This window comes from Gopherus flavomarginatus, chromosome 1 (genome assembly GCF_025201925.1).
Source record: "Gopherus flavomarginatus isolate rGopFla2 chromosome 1, rGopFla2.mat.asm, whole genome shotgun sequence".
Lineage (NCBI taxonomy): Eukaryota > Metazoa > Chordata > Testudines > Testudinidae > Gopherus > Gopherus flavomarginatus.
In genome coordinates this window covers 374,639,010-374,655,376 of record NC_066617.1, presented here as the reverse complement: position 1 = coordinate 374,655,376, position 16,367 = coordinate 374,639,010, and the positions used below count along the sequence as shown (strand labels likewise).

At 51.2% G+C, this 16,367-nt stretch overlaps 2 protein-coding genes across 2 annotated transcripts; both read left to right on the top strand.

The window, feature by feature from the left end:
* The first annotated feature begins 455 nt into the window (after positions 1–455).
* On the top strand, positions 456–1,391 carry LOC127058093 (olfactory receptor 52B2-like). The gene has a single exon (XM_050967579.1). The coding sequence runs from the start codon at positions 456–458 to the stop codon at positions 1,389–1,391; it is 936 nt and encodes a 311-aa protein (XP_050823536.1).
* A 13,321-nt stretch (positions 1,392–14,712) lies between these two features.
* On the top strand, positions 14,713–15,678 carry LOC127044501 (olfactory receptor 52B2-like). Its single transcript, XM_050939484.1, has one exon. The coding sequence runs from the start codon at positions 14,713–14,715 to the stop codon at positions 15,676–15,678; it is 966 nt and encodes a 321-aa protein (XP_050795441.1).
* The last annotated feature ends 689 nt before the right edge of the window (positions 15,679–16,367 follow it).

Sequence of the window (16,367 nt, the reverse complement as noted above, 5' to 3'; positions counted from 1 at the left end):
ACATTCAGGGAGGAGGCGAATTCTATGAGTTTACGCTGTACAGTTCTCTATGCAGGGTGAGACTGTAACATTTTGGGTTTACACTCCAGTGGGGGTACGAATCTGGGAAGCTGGTGATTAATTTGGCTGCAGCCTCTCTATTGTTGTTTCATGCAGTGGCTGGTCAGTGAGCCTATATGTAACTGCAGCGGGGTGTGACCCTGCGTGTGTAGATGCTGGTGTAAGTGTAAGATGGGGAGCAGATCTGCAGCTTGTCACAGCAGCACAGTGTGAGGGAGGCACAGACTGGGGGAGTCAGAAGGCTCAATGAAACCCCAGTTCCATGTGGTTCCCCTGGTGGAACCCATCACACTGTAACAAATGCAGTCCAGTCCTAGCCGACACTCACCTTCTCACTGATTGTCTCTTTTGCTATTAATTACAGGAAACTGAACAGAAAATCCAAATGATGGCACATGATGACAGCTGACAATCACACCTTTTCTGACCCCATGACCTACATCCTGACCGGCATCCCGGGTACGGAGGAGTTTCATGTCTGGATCTCCATCCCCTTCTGTCTGATGTACATTGCAACACTTTTTGGAAACTCTCTCCTACTATTCATCATACTAACAGAACAAAGCCTCCACGAGCCCATGTATCTATTCGTGTCCATGCTGGCCACTGTTGATCTGCTGTTATCTACCACTACGGTGCCCAAGATGCTGGCTGTATTCTGGTTTAGAGCAGGGGAAATTTCTTTTGCTGCCTGCCTGACCCAGATGTTCTTCATCCATATCAGTTTTATGGCCGAGTCGGCCATCCTACTGGCTATGGCGTTTGATCGGTACGTTGCCATTTGCAACCCCCTGAGATACACCATCATTCTGACCAAGTCTGTGATTGGGAAGATAGGGCTGGCAGTTGTCACAAGAAGTTTCTGTTTCATTTTCCCTGTCATCTTTCTTGTGAAGCAGCTGAAGTTCTGCAGAACCAACCGCCTGCCTCACAATTATTGTGACTACGTGGACATAGCCCGGTTGGCCTGCGACGACATCACAGTCAGTATCTGGTATGGCATAGCTACGGCTATTTTAGTAATTGGTTTGGATGCTGTGCTCATTGCTGTATCTTATGGACTGATCCTCAGGGCCGTATTCCAGCTCCCCACCAAGGATGCCCGGCTCAAGGCTCTCCACACCTGCGGCTCCCATGTCTGTGTCATATTGATGTTCTACATCTCATCTGTTTTCTCCTACTTTGCACACAAGTTTGGGCACATCATCCCAGGTTATATTCTCAACCTCCTGGCCAACCTCTATGTGCTTTTCCCCCCCATGTTAAACCCCATTGTTTATGGGGTGACAACAAAAGAGATCCTGAAACGGGTGATCAATGTGTTTCATTGATGCTGCAGCAGAAGCTCCCTGCTGAGCTAAAGGAGGCAACAGAAAATGCTGTGGGACTTGGAAATTAAAGTCAGGTTTTCATTGGAATTATAGGGGTGTTTGAACTATGTCCTTCCACTTCGTAAGGTTGAAAGCTGGTCTCTCTTACCTCAGAATTTGGGTCCAATGAAAGCTCTTTCCTCCTCATGTTGTCTCTGTAATATCCTGGGATACACATGGCTACAACAACACAGCTCACTTCCACAAAAAGCAGCCAAACTGAATAAGTCTCTGTTCTAAATTGAAGGGAAACCACAAACCAAGAAAGCACAGGCTTAAAGTGACCATGAGAGAGAGAGAGCACGGTGTGTGCATGGAAAGCAGCAGCCAAGGGGGAGGTGCCATACAGCATGCAAAGTGCACTGTGCTGAACTTTGGGAGACAGGTGCTCTAGACTTCGTTCTCCCTCCAATCTGCTGTGTCATCTTGGATTCGTTTCTTTCCTTCTTAATTTCCTCTGTGGCAAAGTGAGCACACTTTGGGGCCAGCATGGAAGTCAGGAGAAAGTCTCCTGAGGGAGGCAGCACAGGGATTGCATGGCCCTCCAGTGCACATCCCAGAACCTGAGCAGGGGTGGCTTTGCCTGTGTCATCATAGGCCTCCTCGACCTGGAGATCCACCCCAAGAGGACATGTCTAGGGCAGCACAGTCTCCCACACACCACCCAACAGCAAACATGGAGATTCATAATGTTTAAGGCCAGAAGGAACCACAATCTGACCTCCTGTATAACACAAGCCCTAGAATTATACCCAGTCACCCCTGGATTGAACGCATTAACTTGATTTTTGTTACAGTACCTTCCACAAAGAGATGCAAACTCCAAAATCCCTCTCAGGGTCACTGCATTCTATCCACCTTATAGTCCATTCATCCAGCCCATACTTCTTTAACTTGCTGGCATGAATACTGTGGGAGATTACATCAAAAACTTTGCTAAAGTCAAGATATATCACATCAAGCACTTTCCCTATATCCACAGAGCCAGTTATCTCATCACAGAAGGCCATTAGTTTAGTCAGACATGACTGGCCGTTGATGAATCTATATTGACTGTTCCTAATCACCTTTCTCTCCTCCAAGTGATTCAAAATGGATCCTTTGAGGACTTGTTTCAGGAATTTGCCATGGACTGAAGTTAGGCTGACTGGTCGGTAGTTTTCTGGGTTTTCTTCCTTCTCTTTTTAAAACATGGTTAGATTTGCCTTTTCCCAACCATCCGGGGCCTCCCTCGATCACCAAAAAATTTTGAAGAGACTAGCCAATGTCTCTGCCATCGCATCAGCCAACTCCCTGAGCGTCCTTGGATGCATTAGGTCTGGACCCATGGACTTGTACATGTCCAGCTTTTCTAAATAGTCCTTACCCTGTACTTTCACCACTGAGGGCTGCTCACCTCCACCCCACACTGTCTTGCCCAGTGCAGCAGTCGGGGAGCTGACCTTGCCAGTGAAGTCCGAGGCAAAAAAAGCATTGAGCACTTCAGCTTTTACCATATCCTCTGTCACTACGTTGCCTGTCCAATTCAGTAAGAGTTGCACAACTGTCTTGGCTAATAGCCATTGATGGATCAATCCTCCATAGACTGTTCTATTTCTTTGTTTTTCCAGTTATACATGTGTCTAGTTCTTTTTTCAATGCAGTTGTACTTCTGGCCATCACTTCATTCTTCTTACAATGAGTTCCCCAGGTTACATCTCTGTTGTGTGAAAAAATATGTCCTCTTGTTTGTATTAAATCTGCTGCCTCTTAATTTCATCGGGTATCCTCTGGTTTTGTATATTGTGAGAAAGTAAATAACATTTCTCTGTTCACTTTCTCCACGCCAGGCATGATTTTATAGACCTCTGTCATATTCACCCTTAGAGGTCTTTTTTCTAAGCTGAACAGCTCAAGTCTTTTTAGTCATGTTGAAAACCCCCAAGGTAAGGAAGGATTTTGTGCGGAAGCCAGAGGGCCTTGCACCCCAACTCCACAGTCAGCCATGACTCTCAGACAGAATGGAAAAGGAAGAACAGAACTTGTTAGCAAAAAAACCCCTGTCTTTCAGAAAATTCATCTTGGGAGGACCAGGACAGACATCCTGGACTTCCATCTCTCCGAGTCCCCCACAGCAGACTGCCTAGCTTCCAGTGGCCTGACTTCTGACATGCCCATTACTCCTCCTCCTTGTCTGTGTCTCTCTTCCTAGGCAAATTGTCACATGGTTGCATCTCGCTCCTGGCTCTCAGGTAACTAAGGTCACCGACCATTGCTTACATGCAGACAGCTGGAGCGACGTCACCTGACCCCAAAGGCCTCAGCAATAGTCACACACCCGTATTCCCACCACCTCTGCATTGGTGCAGCACTCAGGGAAACTGAGACACAGACAGTATTCATGCAAAAATGTAAGAATCAAATACGCTCACATATAATGTTATGACTTTGTAACAGGTGTGTGCTGGTGCCTAAGGGCCCTCTAGACTGATGTTCAAGACCTGTGGTCCCTGACACACAGACACTAATCGAGACAGAGTCAAACACGCCAATGTCAGCCTTTTCTTCTGCCACCTTTTACTATTGCCGCCTATCAAGTCTGGACTGAGAAGACAAAATCTCTGACTTTGCCCGTCACTGGCAGAAGCTATCAGGACAGTCGACCTGACCTGAAACACCAAGGGGACATTACCCAGTGATAATCTTAGACTTGCAGGGCTGGAAGGGATCTCATGGGTCATCTAGTCCAGTCCGCTGCACTCCAGACAAACATTTTCCTAAGTGGCTGCTGATTTAAAGGGTTTCAGGTTTGGACGCTGGGGCACCGGAATGTGGGGGGCCAAGGCCCATGTCCCCATCACTTATAGAAGTTAGAGAGTTAAGCCCTCCCAATGCTTACAGCCAGAATGGTGAATGACAGAGGGAGGGGTTAGAGAGAAATGAGTGGGGGAAGGGGATTGGGGAGCAAGGGGTGGGACTGGGACCCAGGGGAAGGGGTGGTACAGGGTGGGGGCTCGGGGGACGGATGATGCGAGGGTGGGGCCCCCTGAACTCTGCAGCCTGGGCTATAATTCTCAATGCCTTGCTAATGACCAGCAACAAACCCCTCAAGGTGCTGTTATCACTCAGCACAACTGAATGAGGAGCTCCTCCCCAGCCTCGCTAGATTGCATGAATGCTCCCAAAGCCGCTCATGAATCACACAGGGAAAGGCCCCATCCAAATCCTCCCAGCTCCCAACCTTCTACCTCAGGAACACACCGACTTCCACTGCTGAAGACGAGCAGTGCACATTTATTAACTGGTTCCCTGCCTCATCAATGGAAAGTGGATATACACCAGCCTTTGCAACACCTGTGGAGAGTTACCACACGCTTCAGGCAAACTCGTTGGTAAAGACAAACTGTCAAATATATTTATTGACTATAAATGTTAGATTTTGAGTGATTGTAAGTGATAGGCAAAAAATCAGCTTTAGTCATCAAAATAATATAAAATATAAACCCTATTAGATGGGGCAAAACCTGGATTAAGCAGTTTCTATAACCCCACTGGATACTGTAGTTCTTAGCACACATATTTCACCCTTGAAACTTGGGCCAGTCCCCTCTGTTGGAGTCTTCAGTCTTCTGTCCTTGCTGCTTGCAGCAGAGGTGGGGGCAGGAGAAAGGCCAAGCATGGGGTCCCTTTGTTCTGTTTTATACCCTCAGTCCCATGTGCTGGGAGAACACAAGTCCAGGCATGTCTGGGACACTCCTGATTCTCCAGGCAAGGTTGAGCAGTTCCCCTGGGACGGCCTTATGCAGGTGAGTCATTGAATTGTAGCTCCCTTGCTGGACAATGGCTGCTGATGGGCTATTTCACAACCCGCCCGGATGCAGGTTACTTTCCTTGCTGTTGTCCTTGGGGAGCTAATATCTGGTTGGTTCCCCACCTTACAGCATGTTTTAGTGACAACCATAAAACACAAGTCCCATAACTTCATAGACACTAAAACATCCATATTTAGAGAGAAGAGTGACTTTCAGCTGATCATAATCTTTCCCCTGACAGCTTGCATGGCCTGCTTTATAAGCAATATCACAATTATATACAGATGAGGAACATGGGAGTTACAAGAAGCTGATAAGCAGCAAAGAGTCCTGGGGCACCTTATAGTCCTGGGGCAGCTTATAGTCCTGGGGCAGCTTATAGACTAGCAGACGTATTGGAGCATGAGCTTTCATGGGTGAATACCCACTTTCTCAGTTGCATCCGACGAAGTGGGTATTCACCCACGAAGGCTCATACTCCAATACGTCCGTTAGTCTATAAGGTGCCACAGGACTCTTTGCTGCTTTTACAGATCCAGACTAACATGGCTACCCCTCTGATACAAGAAGCTTATAGAATGTCACACTCAGTTTTGCTGTAAATCACCACTCTTTTATTACACACGGTGCTTGTGAGCATCAATAATAAAACAATAATCAGGTTAGTTAAGCAAAAAGGAGAGTTAACTAGAAATGAAAGAGAGGTGGAAACAAATGGATACAATATGAAATCACAAAATGAGAACTTGGGTCAATAGTTATCTTTCATAGAATCATAAAATTATAGAATATCAGGGTTGGAAGAGATCTCATTAGCTCTCTAGTCCAACCCCCGGCTCAAAGCAGGACCAACACCAACTAAATCATCCCAGCCAAGTTTTCACAAGTTGGGCTTTAAAAGCCTCTAAGGATAGAGATTCTGCCATCTTCCTAGGGAACCCATTCCAGTGCTTCACCATCCCACTGGTGAAATAATGTTTCCTAATATGCAACCTAGACCTCCTCTTTGGGACCCTTCTTCAGGTAGTAGAAGCCTGCAACCAAATCCCCCCTCACTCTTCTCTTCTGCAGACTAAATAACCCCAGTTCCCTCAACCTCTCCTCATAGTCATGTGCCCCAACCCCCTAATCATTTTTGTTGCCGTCTGCTGGACTCTTTCCATTTTGTCCATCTCCCTTCTGTAGTAGGGGGACCAAAACTGGATGCAATACTCCAGGTGTGGCCTCACCAGTGCCGAATAGAGGGGAATAAACACTTACCTCGATCTGCTGGCAATACTCCTACTAGTACAGCCTTATAAGCCGTTAGCCTGCTTGGCAACAAGGGCACCCTGCTGACTCATATCTAGCTTCTTGTCCATTGTAATTCCTAGGTCCTTCTCTGCAGAACTGCTGCTTAGCCACTTGTAACCTGGAGTGGTGCATGGGATTCTTCCATCCTAAGAGAAGGACTCTACACTCTGCTAATAATGTAGGCTCTCCTCCCCGCCGAGTTTAGTCTGCTGAAGAACTGGCTGGATTCACAAAAACCAGGAACCAATTTTTCATGAGAACTTCTCCGCCCCACAAAATGGCTCCTCAGTGAAAGGATCCAGAGGGCCACTCTTTATGGATAAATATTCCATAAGACTTGTGTGTGGTGTAGCGATTTTGTCAGGCCTGAGATATGGGCAGTTTGCAAGGAAGAAGTAACTTTTTGCTTTCGGCCTCAATGTCACAACGACCTTTCTACATAACATACAAAAGGAGAAATGATCAGATCAAACAAGTGAGATGTCACGGCGTCCTCGGGCGATGCTCTGGAACTGCTCCCCACAAAGCCAGTCCGGACTTTGGGGAGCCTCCTCTCCCTCGGAGCACACTCTCTTCAGGGCAAGAAGCTCACATGGCTTCACCTCCTGGGTCTCTCCTTGAAGCATTCAGCATGTGCCCCTCCGTGCAATTCCCATAGCGAGTCTGCCCAGGCGGGGTCCTGGTGAAGCCACTGGGTCCTGCACCCCCACTCTGTAGTCAGACATGACTCTTAGCCAGCCAATAAAACAGAGATTTATTTGGATGACAGGAACACAGTCCAGGACAGGTCTTGCTGGTACAGACAACAGGACCCCCTTTAGTTTTGTCCTTCTGGGGCCCCAGGGAGGCCCCAGTCCCGTTGAGAGACTAGACGCATATTGGGCGCCCATCTCCATTTCCCAGCCAGCTTCCAAGCTGAAAAACTCCCCCCAGCCTCTTCTTCAGCCTCTGTTCAGTTTCCTAGGCAGAGGTGTCAGCTGGCCTCTAACCTCTTCCTGGGTTCTAGCGTTAGTAAGAACAGTCCCATTTCATCACATCTCTCCCCCTTCGAGACCGAACTGAGCAGGGTCACTTCAGCCAGTGACCTGGAGAAGTTTGAACCAACCCACGTTTCCATGGATGCCCCAACATCCCTCCCATTCGTTGGTGAGAATTACACCAGCCCCTTCTAGTTTCATGCCCCCTCTAGGTCAGGGGTGCTCCATGGCACCTGCAGTCTGCAGTGGGAAGGTTTATGCGGCCCGTGCCCTTTTCCCACCCCAATACCCTGGGGTTCAAGCTGGGCTGGGGTCTTCTCCCAACGTTCCAGTCTGCAGGGCTGTGATTCAGGCTCTCTTGGTTCAGAGCCCCCCTTCAGACCTTGGCCACCCTCTGAAAAGGCTCCTTTATGATGGGCAAGGGTCCTAAAGCCATTTTCCCCTTGTCCTGGGCCTTCCTCACCCTCTGGCAGGGGTCTCAGAAGCGGCAGTGCTGTCGGACATGAGTAATGACCCCAGGCCAGTAAAAGTTGCGTAGCAGCCTCTGCTGGGGACGCCAGGTTCCCTGGTGCCCTGAGAGGGGGATGTCATGGGCCAGGCACAACAGCTGACGGCGATACTTCCGGGGTACCACCAGCTCCCCTGATCCCCCCGACTCCATTTTCCCTGGGGGAGCCCATTCTCAGTACAGAAACCCCTTCTCCCACAGGAACCTTTTCCGCCAACCTCCCCCCATGGTCTGTACTGCACTGAGGTTGGCCAGGTCCCCAGGGCCGGCTTTAGGCCGATTCGACCGATTCCGGGGAATCAGGCCCCGAGCCTAAGAGGGCCTCGCACCTTAGGCACCTTTTTAGTTTTTTTTTTTAACTTACCCCGGTCCCCGGCTGCAGTCTGCTCTGGGGTCTTCCATGGTCCCGCTCCTTTGAGCGAAGCGCTGGTGGTAGCGTGGGGCGGCCCCGCTCTCCCAGCTAGAGCTCCAGCCGGGGCGGCAGAGCTTGATGTGCTCCAGCCGGGGCTCCAGCCGAGAGAGCGGGGCGACGGGGCTTTGCGCTCTCCGGCCGGAGTGCTGCAATACTGGCAGCTCCGGTTGGAGCGCGGCAAGCCCCGCGACCCTGGCTGGAGCTCTGGGCCCTTTAAATAGCCCCCAGAGCCCTGAGGCAGTGAGGGGCTCCGGGAGCTATTTAAAGGGCCCAGGGCTCCAGCTGCCTTTGCCACCCCGGTCCTTTAAATAGCCGCCGGAGTCCCCCGTCCCCCATGCATTCCCAGCGCTCCTGCGGCTATTTAAAAGGTCCGGGACGGGGTAGAAGGGGGTTTGGGGGCTACTTAAAGTGCTGGGGTTCCAGCTGCATCTGCTGCACCTGCTGACCTGCCCACACCAGTCCGGCCTCCGCTGCCTGTAGCCAGCTCTACACCCCATACCCACAGCCAGCCCCTGCCAAACCCCCTGTCCTGTCTCCAGCCAACCCCTGCCACACACCCCTGCAGCCCTGCCCAAAGCCAGCCAGCTCCCCACACTCTGCTGCCTGCACCAGCCCTGCACACCCTGTCCAGCCCGCACCCTCTGCCCTGTCTCCAGTCAAGCCCTGCTGCACCCCACTGCCTGAAGCCAGCCAGTTCCAAACTTCGCTGTCTCCAGACCTGCAAACCCCTGCTGCACCCCCCTGCAGCCCTGCCTGAAGCCAGCACGCCCCACATCCCCTGTCTCCAACCAGCCCCACACCCCTTGCCCTGCCTGTAGCCAGACCCTACCTCCAGTCAGCCCCTGCCCTGCCTCCAGCCAGCCCCTTATCCACTGCTGCCCTGCAGTTTCCAGGGCAGTAACCCTGCACATCTGCTTCAATGAGGGGGGCAGGGAGCAGCTGGGACCAACACATGTGCACACCCCCAGGGAGTGGCGGGGACCCACACATGTGAAATGGCGCTCATTAATAGCCAATCAACAGCATATATGATGCAATGTATATAATATATAATTTTATTATTCATATAGTTATGGAAAGTAAATAATGCATGAAAGAAATGAAAGGCTTTTTTTTCCACTTTTTTTTTTAAGTCATCCCTGCCAGGGCTCCGCCGAAAATGTTCAAATTGGGCCCTGCACTTCCTAAAGCCAGCCTTGCATGTCCCTTATCTTCCGCAAGGAGGGATCTTTCTGCAACTCGGCCTGGAACTCAGCAGCTGGGACAGGGATGGACACCTGCTCTCTCTCACCGGCTGGGTCTGAGGCTGCTGCCTCCTTGAGCTGTGTCTCTGGGCACTCCCTCCCAACCAGGTTAGGGGCTTGTGCCTCAGGCAAGGTACCCTCCCCGTTGTCAGGGTGCAGTGCCCCTCGCCGGCTCTGGCTACGGGTTACGACTACGGCACCCTGGGAGTTGCTTGGGCAGTCCTCCAGATCCCCCCCATTAACACCTCCGTGGGCAAATGGTGGTGTACCCCCACTTCCTTGGGGCCCTCCTTGGCCCCCCACTTCAGGTGTACCCTCGCCATGGACACTTTGAATGGGGTCCGACCCACTCTCCTGTCAGGATTAGGTAGATATTCAACATCACCTGATCTGGAGCTACCACCTCGGGCCGGGCCAGCGTCACCTCAGCATCCGTGCCCCAGTATCCATTGACGTTCCTCCCATCCACCTCCAGGGGAACAAGACATTCGCTCCGCAGGGACCGCCCCGTGTCCACCCTGTAAATGGAGAACCCTGTATCCGGAGCATCCAGCCCCCCAAGGAAGCTGGCCTGGGGCACTTCTCCCTCCTGAGCAGTTGGAAAGCTGTAAGCGCCCCTTGCCTGCGCCGTCGTCCCTTCGTCCAACTGGATGTCTAACAAGTTGACCATCTGTAGGTTTGTTCTGCTCAGTCTGTCCCTGAGCCTGGGGCACTGGGTCCGTATGTGGCCTCTCTGGCCACAGTAATAGCAGCCCATGTCCCATGGGTCCCCTCAAGCAGGTCGGTTGGCCCTGATGCTAGATGTTCCCTTAGGAAGAGGTTCTCCATGTTTCCTCTTTGGGAGATCCCAAGGTCACCCTCTTTCCACATCGTGGTGGGCCTGTTCCTTTGGGACTCCTCCCTCTTATCCCGTGCCTGACTGTTCACAAACTGGTCGACCAGCTGGCCTGCGTGCTGCGGGTGCTCTGGCTTCTGGTCTATTAACCATCACCTCAGGTAGGACGGGCACTGCTCAGACAGGTGCTTCAGTACCAATAGGTCAAGTAGGTCCTCTTTAGCTTGGGCCCCACCTCTCCACTTGTGGGCATACCCCTGCGCCCGGTTGGCCAGTTGTAGCTATGTGACCTCATGGGTTTTGCGCTGACTCTGGAACTTTTTTCAGTACATCTCAGGAGTCAGCCCAAAGTTGTGGAGCAGGGCCTTTTTGAACAGTTTGTAGTCCTCTGCTTTTGCCCCTTTCATTTGGCTGTACACTTCCATGGCTGTGGAGTCCAGTAAGGGGGTGAGAATCTGGGTCCTGTCTTCAGGGTCAACCCTGTGCACCTCGCAGGCATTCTCAAAGGTCGTTAGGAAGGTATTTATGTCCTCTCCCTCCTTACACTGGGCCAGGAAGCACTTACCAAAGCTCTTTATAGTCTTGGGTCCCCCCTCACTCACCTCAGCCAGGTGCCCACTGCTCCTCAGCCGGGCCAGCTCCAGTTCATGCTTTCGCTGTTTCTCCCGTTCCTCCCACTCCTACTTCAGTTGTTACCTCCTTAACTTGAGTTCTTCCCGTCTCAGCTCCCTATCATATTCCAGCCGAATCCGTTCCAAGGACGGGGAGCTCCGCTGCAACGATCCCCTGCTGGCTGCCAGGGTCAGGGTGCCCTCGGTATTCACTGGGCTTCCCCCAACCCCTCCCCTAGGTATAGGTAGGCAGGGTCTCGGGATGTCCTCTGCAGCCGTCTGACACCTCCCATCCATGTCAGGCTCCGGGGCCCACACTGCATCCGCTGGGCGGCTTCCCTGAGGGACAGGGCTCTGTTCACCCAAGCGATCCTTCTCCTCAAGCTGGGCAATTAGCTGTTCTTTGGTGGACCTCCCAGTGCGCAGCCCCCTCTGCCTGCACAGCTCCACAAGGTCGCTCTTAAGGCGTTTAGCATACATCTTCCTGCTGGCCACTCGCCGGCCTGTGCTCTCAGCTTTCCACCATTCCAGGGAGACCTTTAGTGCGCCAGCCCTTCTTCAGGTCACCTCCTCTCTGCCAGGGTCCAGCTGCAGACTCCTCCGCCCATGGGACCGCTCGCTGCGATCCCCCAGGGGACCCTGTTACTGCGAGAGCCTTTTCTCTGGTCTCACACTCCCAGGGGTGAATCGCCCCCTGAAACCATCTCTCTCTGAATCTCCAGCCCACCTGGTCCCCATCAATCCCCTTCGCTTTACTGCTCCCCAGTCACTTAGTGCAGGAAGCTCATAGACTCATAGACTCATAGACTCTAGAACTGGAAGGGACCTCGAGAGGTCATCAAGTCCAGTCCCCTGCCCTCCTGGCAGGACCAAATACTGTCTAGACCATCCCTAATAGGCATTTATCTGACCTACTCTTAAATATCTCCAGAGACGGAGATTCCACAACTTCCCTAGGCAATCTATTCCAGTGTTTAACTACCCTGACAGTTAGGAACTTTTTCCTAATGTCCAACCTAAATCTCCCTTGCTGCAGTTTAAGCCCATTGCTTCTTGTTCTATCATTGGAGGCTAAGGTGAACAAGTTTTCTCCCTCCTCCTGATGACACCCTTTTAGATACCTGAAAACTGCTATCATGTCCCCTCTCAGTCTTCTCTTTTCCAAACTAAACAAACCCAATTCCTTCAGCCTTCCTTCATAGGTCATGTTCTCAAGACCTTTAATCATTCTCGTTGCTCTTCTGTGGACCCTCTCCAGTTTCTCCAAGCTCCGTCCACAGGGTGCAGTAGATCCCGCTGCTGCCACCAGTTGTCACGGAGTCCGCGAGAGATGCTCTGGAACTGCTCCCCACAAAGCCAGTCCAGACTTTGGGGAGCCTCCTCTCCTTCGGAGCAGACTGTCTTCAGGGCAAGAAGCTCACATGGCTTCACCTCCCGGGTCTCTCCTTGGAGCATTCATCATGTGCCCCTCCATGTACTTCCCACAGCGAGTCCGCACAGGTGGGGTCCTGGGGAAGCCACTGGGTCTTGCACCCCCACTTCGCAGTCAGACGAGACACTTAGCCAGGCAGTAAAACAGAGGTTTATTTACATGACAGGAACACAGTCTGGGACAGGTCTTGCCGGTACAGACAACAGGACCCCCTTTAGTTAGGTCCATCTGGGGCCCCAGGGAGGCTCCAGCCCCGTTGAGAGACCTGAGCCCCATCTGGTGCCTGTCTCCATTTCCCAGCCAGCTTCCAAGCTGAAAAACTCCCCCCTCCAGCCTCTCCTTCAACCTCTGTTCAGTTTCCTAGGCAGAGGTGTCACCTGGCCTCTAACCCCTTCCTGGGTTCTAGCGTTACATGCTCAGGTCTCCTCCCTGAGGCCAGTCTCCCATCCCCCAGTGCAGACTGTCCTTCCAGACCAACACCCCCCACTCAGCATTCACAGACCACAGTAAGAACAGTCCCATTTCATCACATAAGAGGAGGAAAGGGTTAATTCCCTGCTGCTCTTCCCCACCTGAGCCAGGCACAGAGGCAGGTCCCTGGGGCTCCGTGCTGGCTCTGAGCTCCCCCTGGGATTCCCAGGGCAGCAGTATAAATATCCCTGTACCTCAGCCCTGGTCAGTGCAGATTCCCTGCCGCCTGCAGCTCCCTGACCCGCTCACAGGCAGAGATTCCTCCTCCCCAGCTGGGGCCGGAGCCTGGTGAGTCGTTTGCGTGGATTGAATCGGTGAAGGAGCAAATGGAAACATGAAACCTAGGAAATGTTTGAGCTGGAGGTGGCTAGAATGGGGGTGTGTAACTCTGACTGCAGGGGCAGGACGGGAGCCGGGGCTCTGAGATACGCTCCTGTGACTGCGCTGAGGTTGGGCGTTAGGAAGAGGTCACTTGGTTACCCTGATCCACTCCCACATTAGTCACCAGGGGTCTTGCTGTGAACTCAATGGGCTCTGGACTGGGCCATTCTTGGTTATGTGACTGTTCAGAGTAAACCACATTGGAAACCTCCTCAGCATAGCTGTAAATGTCCAAAATAACTCAGGAGTAACCAATTATAATTGCTGCTTTGATACTGATTGTGACAAAGTCCCCCCAGGGTGCCATCTGGAACTGGGGTACCTCTGAGCCCGCTGACAGCCTGGGCTCCCTCTCACCCTGTATGGCTGTGACAAGCTGCAAAGCCCTCCCACCTGCACTTTCACCAACAGGTAGAGACACACCCAGCAGCAAATGGACACAGACTCTTTAACCACCAGCTGTCCAGGCCAGTTCCCCAGAGCAGTACCATCCTTCCCTGGTCAAATCTGAGCAGTGTGTGTGTTTAATACCCCTGCACCTATCACTCAGTGTGAAGACAACCATGCACACTTGGGTTAACCAAGCCAAGATTTTCCCCAAGCACTCCAGTCAAAGCTCAATGGTTTAGATTATAACAGAATAAGTTTATTAACTATGAAAAATAGATTTTAAGATTCTATATGAATCTTAGGTTGCATTTTTGTTTATTTGCTAGGTAATCTGCTTTGATCTGTTTGCTAACATTTATAACCACTTAAAATACATCTTTGGTAGTTAATAAAGGTGTTTTTGCTTTATCTACACTAGTGAGTTGGAATGAAGTGCCTGGGAAAATCATAGCTCGACTGGCAGAGGCTGTTGTATATTCCTTTCCACATTCAGGGAGAGGGCGAATTCTATGAGCTTACGCTGTACAGTTCTCTGCGCAGGTTAAGACTGTAACATTCTGGGTTTACACTCCAGTGTGGGTACGAATCTGGGAAGCTGGTGGTTAATTTGGCTGCAGCCTCTCTATTGTTGGTTCATGCAGTGGCTGGTTAGAGCCTGCATGTAACTGCAACGGGGTGTGTCCCTGCGTGTGTGGATGCTGGTGTAAGTGTAAGATGGGGAGCAGGTCTGCAGCTTGTCGGAGCAGCACAGTGTGAGGGGGGCACAGACGGGTGGGTCAGAGGGCTCAATGAAAACCCAGTCCCAGGTGACACTTAGGGGGGAACATGTCACGCTGTAACAAATGCAGTCCAGTCCTAGCCACTACTCACCTTCTCACTGATTGTCTCTTTTGCTGTTAGTTCATGGAAATTGAATAGAAGATCCAAGTGATGGTGCATGATGCCAGCTGACAATCACACCTTTTTTGCTCCTATGACCTACATCCTGACCGGCATCCCAGATACGAAGGAGTCTCATGTCTGGATCTCCATCCTCTTATGTCTGATGTACGTTGTGGTACTTTTTGGGAACTCTCTCTTACTATTCATCATAGTAACAGAACGAAGCCTCCATGAGCCCATGTATCTATTCGTGTCCATGCTGGCTGCTGTTGATCTGCTGTTATCTACCACGGCAGTGCCCAAGATGCTGGCTGTCTTCTGGTTTAGGGCAGGGGAAATTTCTTTTGCTGCCTGCCTGACCCAGATGTTCTTCATCCATGTCAGTTTTATGGCCGAGTCGGCCATCCTGCTGGCCATGGCGTTTGATCGGTACATTGCCATCTGCGACCCCCTGAGATACACCATGATACTAACCAAGTCTGTTATCGGGAAGATGGGGCTGGCAGTTGTCACAAGAAGTTTCTGTATCATTTTCCCTGTCATCTTTCTCGTGAAGCAGCTGAAGTTCTGCAGAACCAACCTCCTGCCTCACAACTATTGCGAGCACCTGGCCATAGCCTGGCTGGCCTGTGACGACATCACAGTCAGCGTCTGGTATGGCATAGCCATGGCTATTTTCGTATTTGGTTTGGATGCTGTGCTCATTGCTGTATCTTATGATCTGATCCTCAGGGCCGTCTTCCAGCTCCCCTCCAAGGACGCCCGGCTCAAGGCTCTCCACACCTGCAGCTCTCAGCTCTGTGTCATACTGATGTTCTACACACCAACCTTTTTCCCCATTTTTGCACACCGATTTGGGCACATCATTCCAGGTTATATTCTCAGCCTACTGATCAACCTTTATGTGCTCATTCCCCCTATGTCAAACCCCATCGTTTATGGAGTGACAACAAAAGAGATCCTGAAACGGTTGATCAATGTGTTTCATCGGTGGTGCAGGAGAAGCTCCCAGCTGAGCTAAATCAGGACACAGAAAATGCTCTGGGACATGGTAATTAGGCCCAAGTTTTCATTGGAACTATAGGGATGTTTTTATTATGTACTTCCACTGCTTAAGGTCGTAAACTGGTCTCTCTCGTCAACAGAATTTGGGTCCAATGAAAACTATTTCCTTTCCCAGTTTGTCTCTCTAATATCCTGGGGCACACATGGCTGTAACAGCACAGCGCCCTGCAACAGAAAACAGCCAGACTGAGTGAATCTTGTTCTAAATTGAAGGGAAACAACAAAACAAAAATGCAAAAAGGCAAAATGACTTTGTGAGAGCGAGAGCACGGTGTGTGCTCCTCTGTGACAAGCTGCATCCGAGTTGCACTCTTAATGGCCAAGGAGAGCAGCAGCCAAGGGGGACGTGCAATAAAGCCATGGGAAGTGCACTGTGCTGCACATTGGGAGATGGGACCTCTAGTGTTCATTCTGGCACTGACCTGCTGTGTCACCTTGGGAGAGTTTCTTTCCTCCTCAATTTCCTCATTGGCAAAGTGAGCAAATTTTGGGGCCAGCATGGAAGCCAAGTACAAGTCTACTCAGGGAGAGAGCACAGAGAACATACAAAAAGACATCTACTGGGACAGATAAATGGTCCATCTAGCCCAGTGTCCTGTCTTCCTACAGTGACAAATGCCAGGTGCTTCAGGGGAGTGAGCAGAA

Excerpts from the sequence above, each read along its gene's own strand:
- LOC127044501 (XM_050939484.1), top strand. The coding sequence starts at position 14,713 with ATGATGCCAGCTGACAATCACACCTTTTTTGCTCCTATGACCTACATC.
- LOC127058093 (XM_050967579.1), top strand. The coding sequence starts at position 456 with ATGATGACAGCTGACAATCACACCTTTTCTGACCCCATGACCTACATC.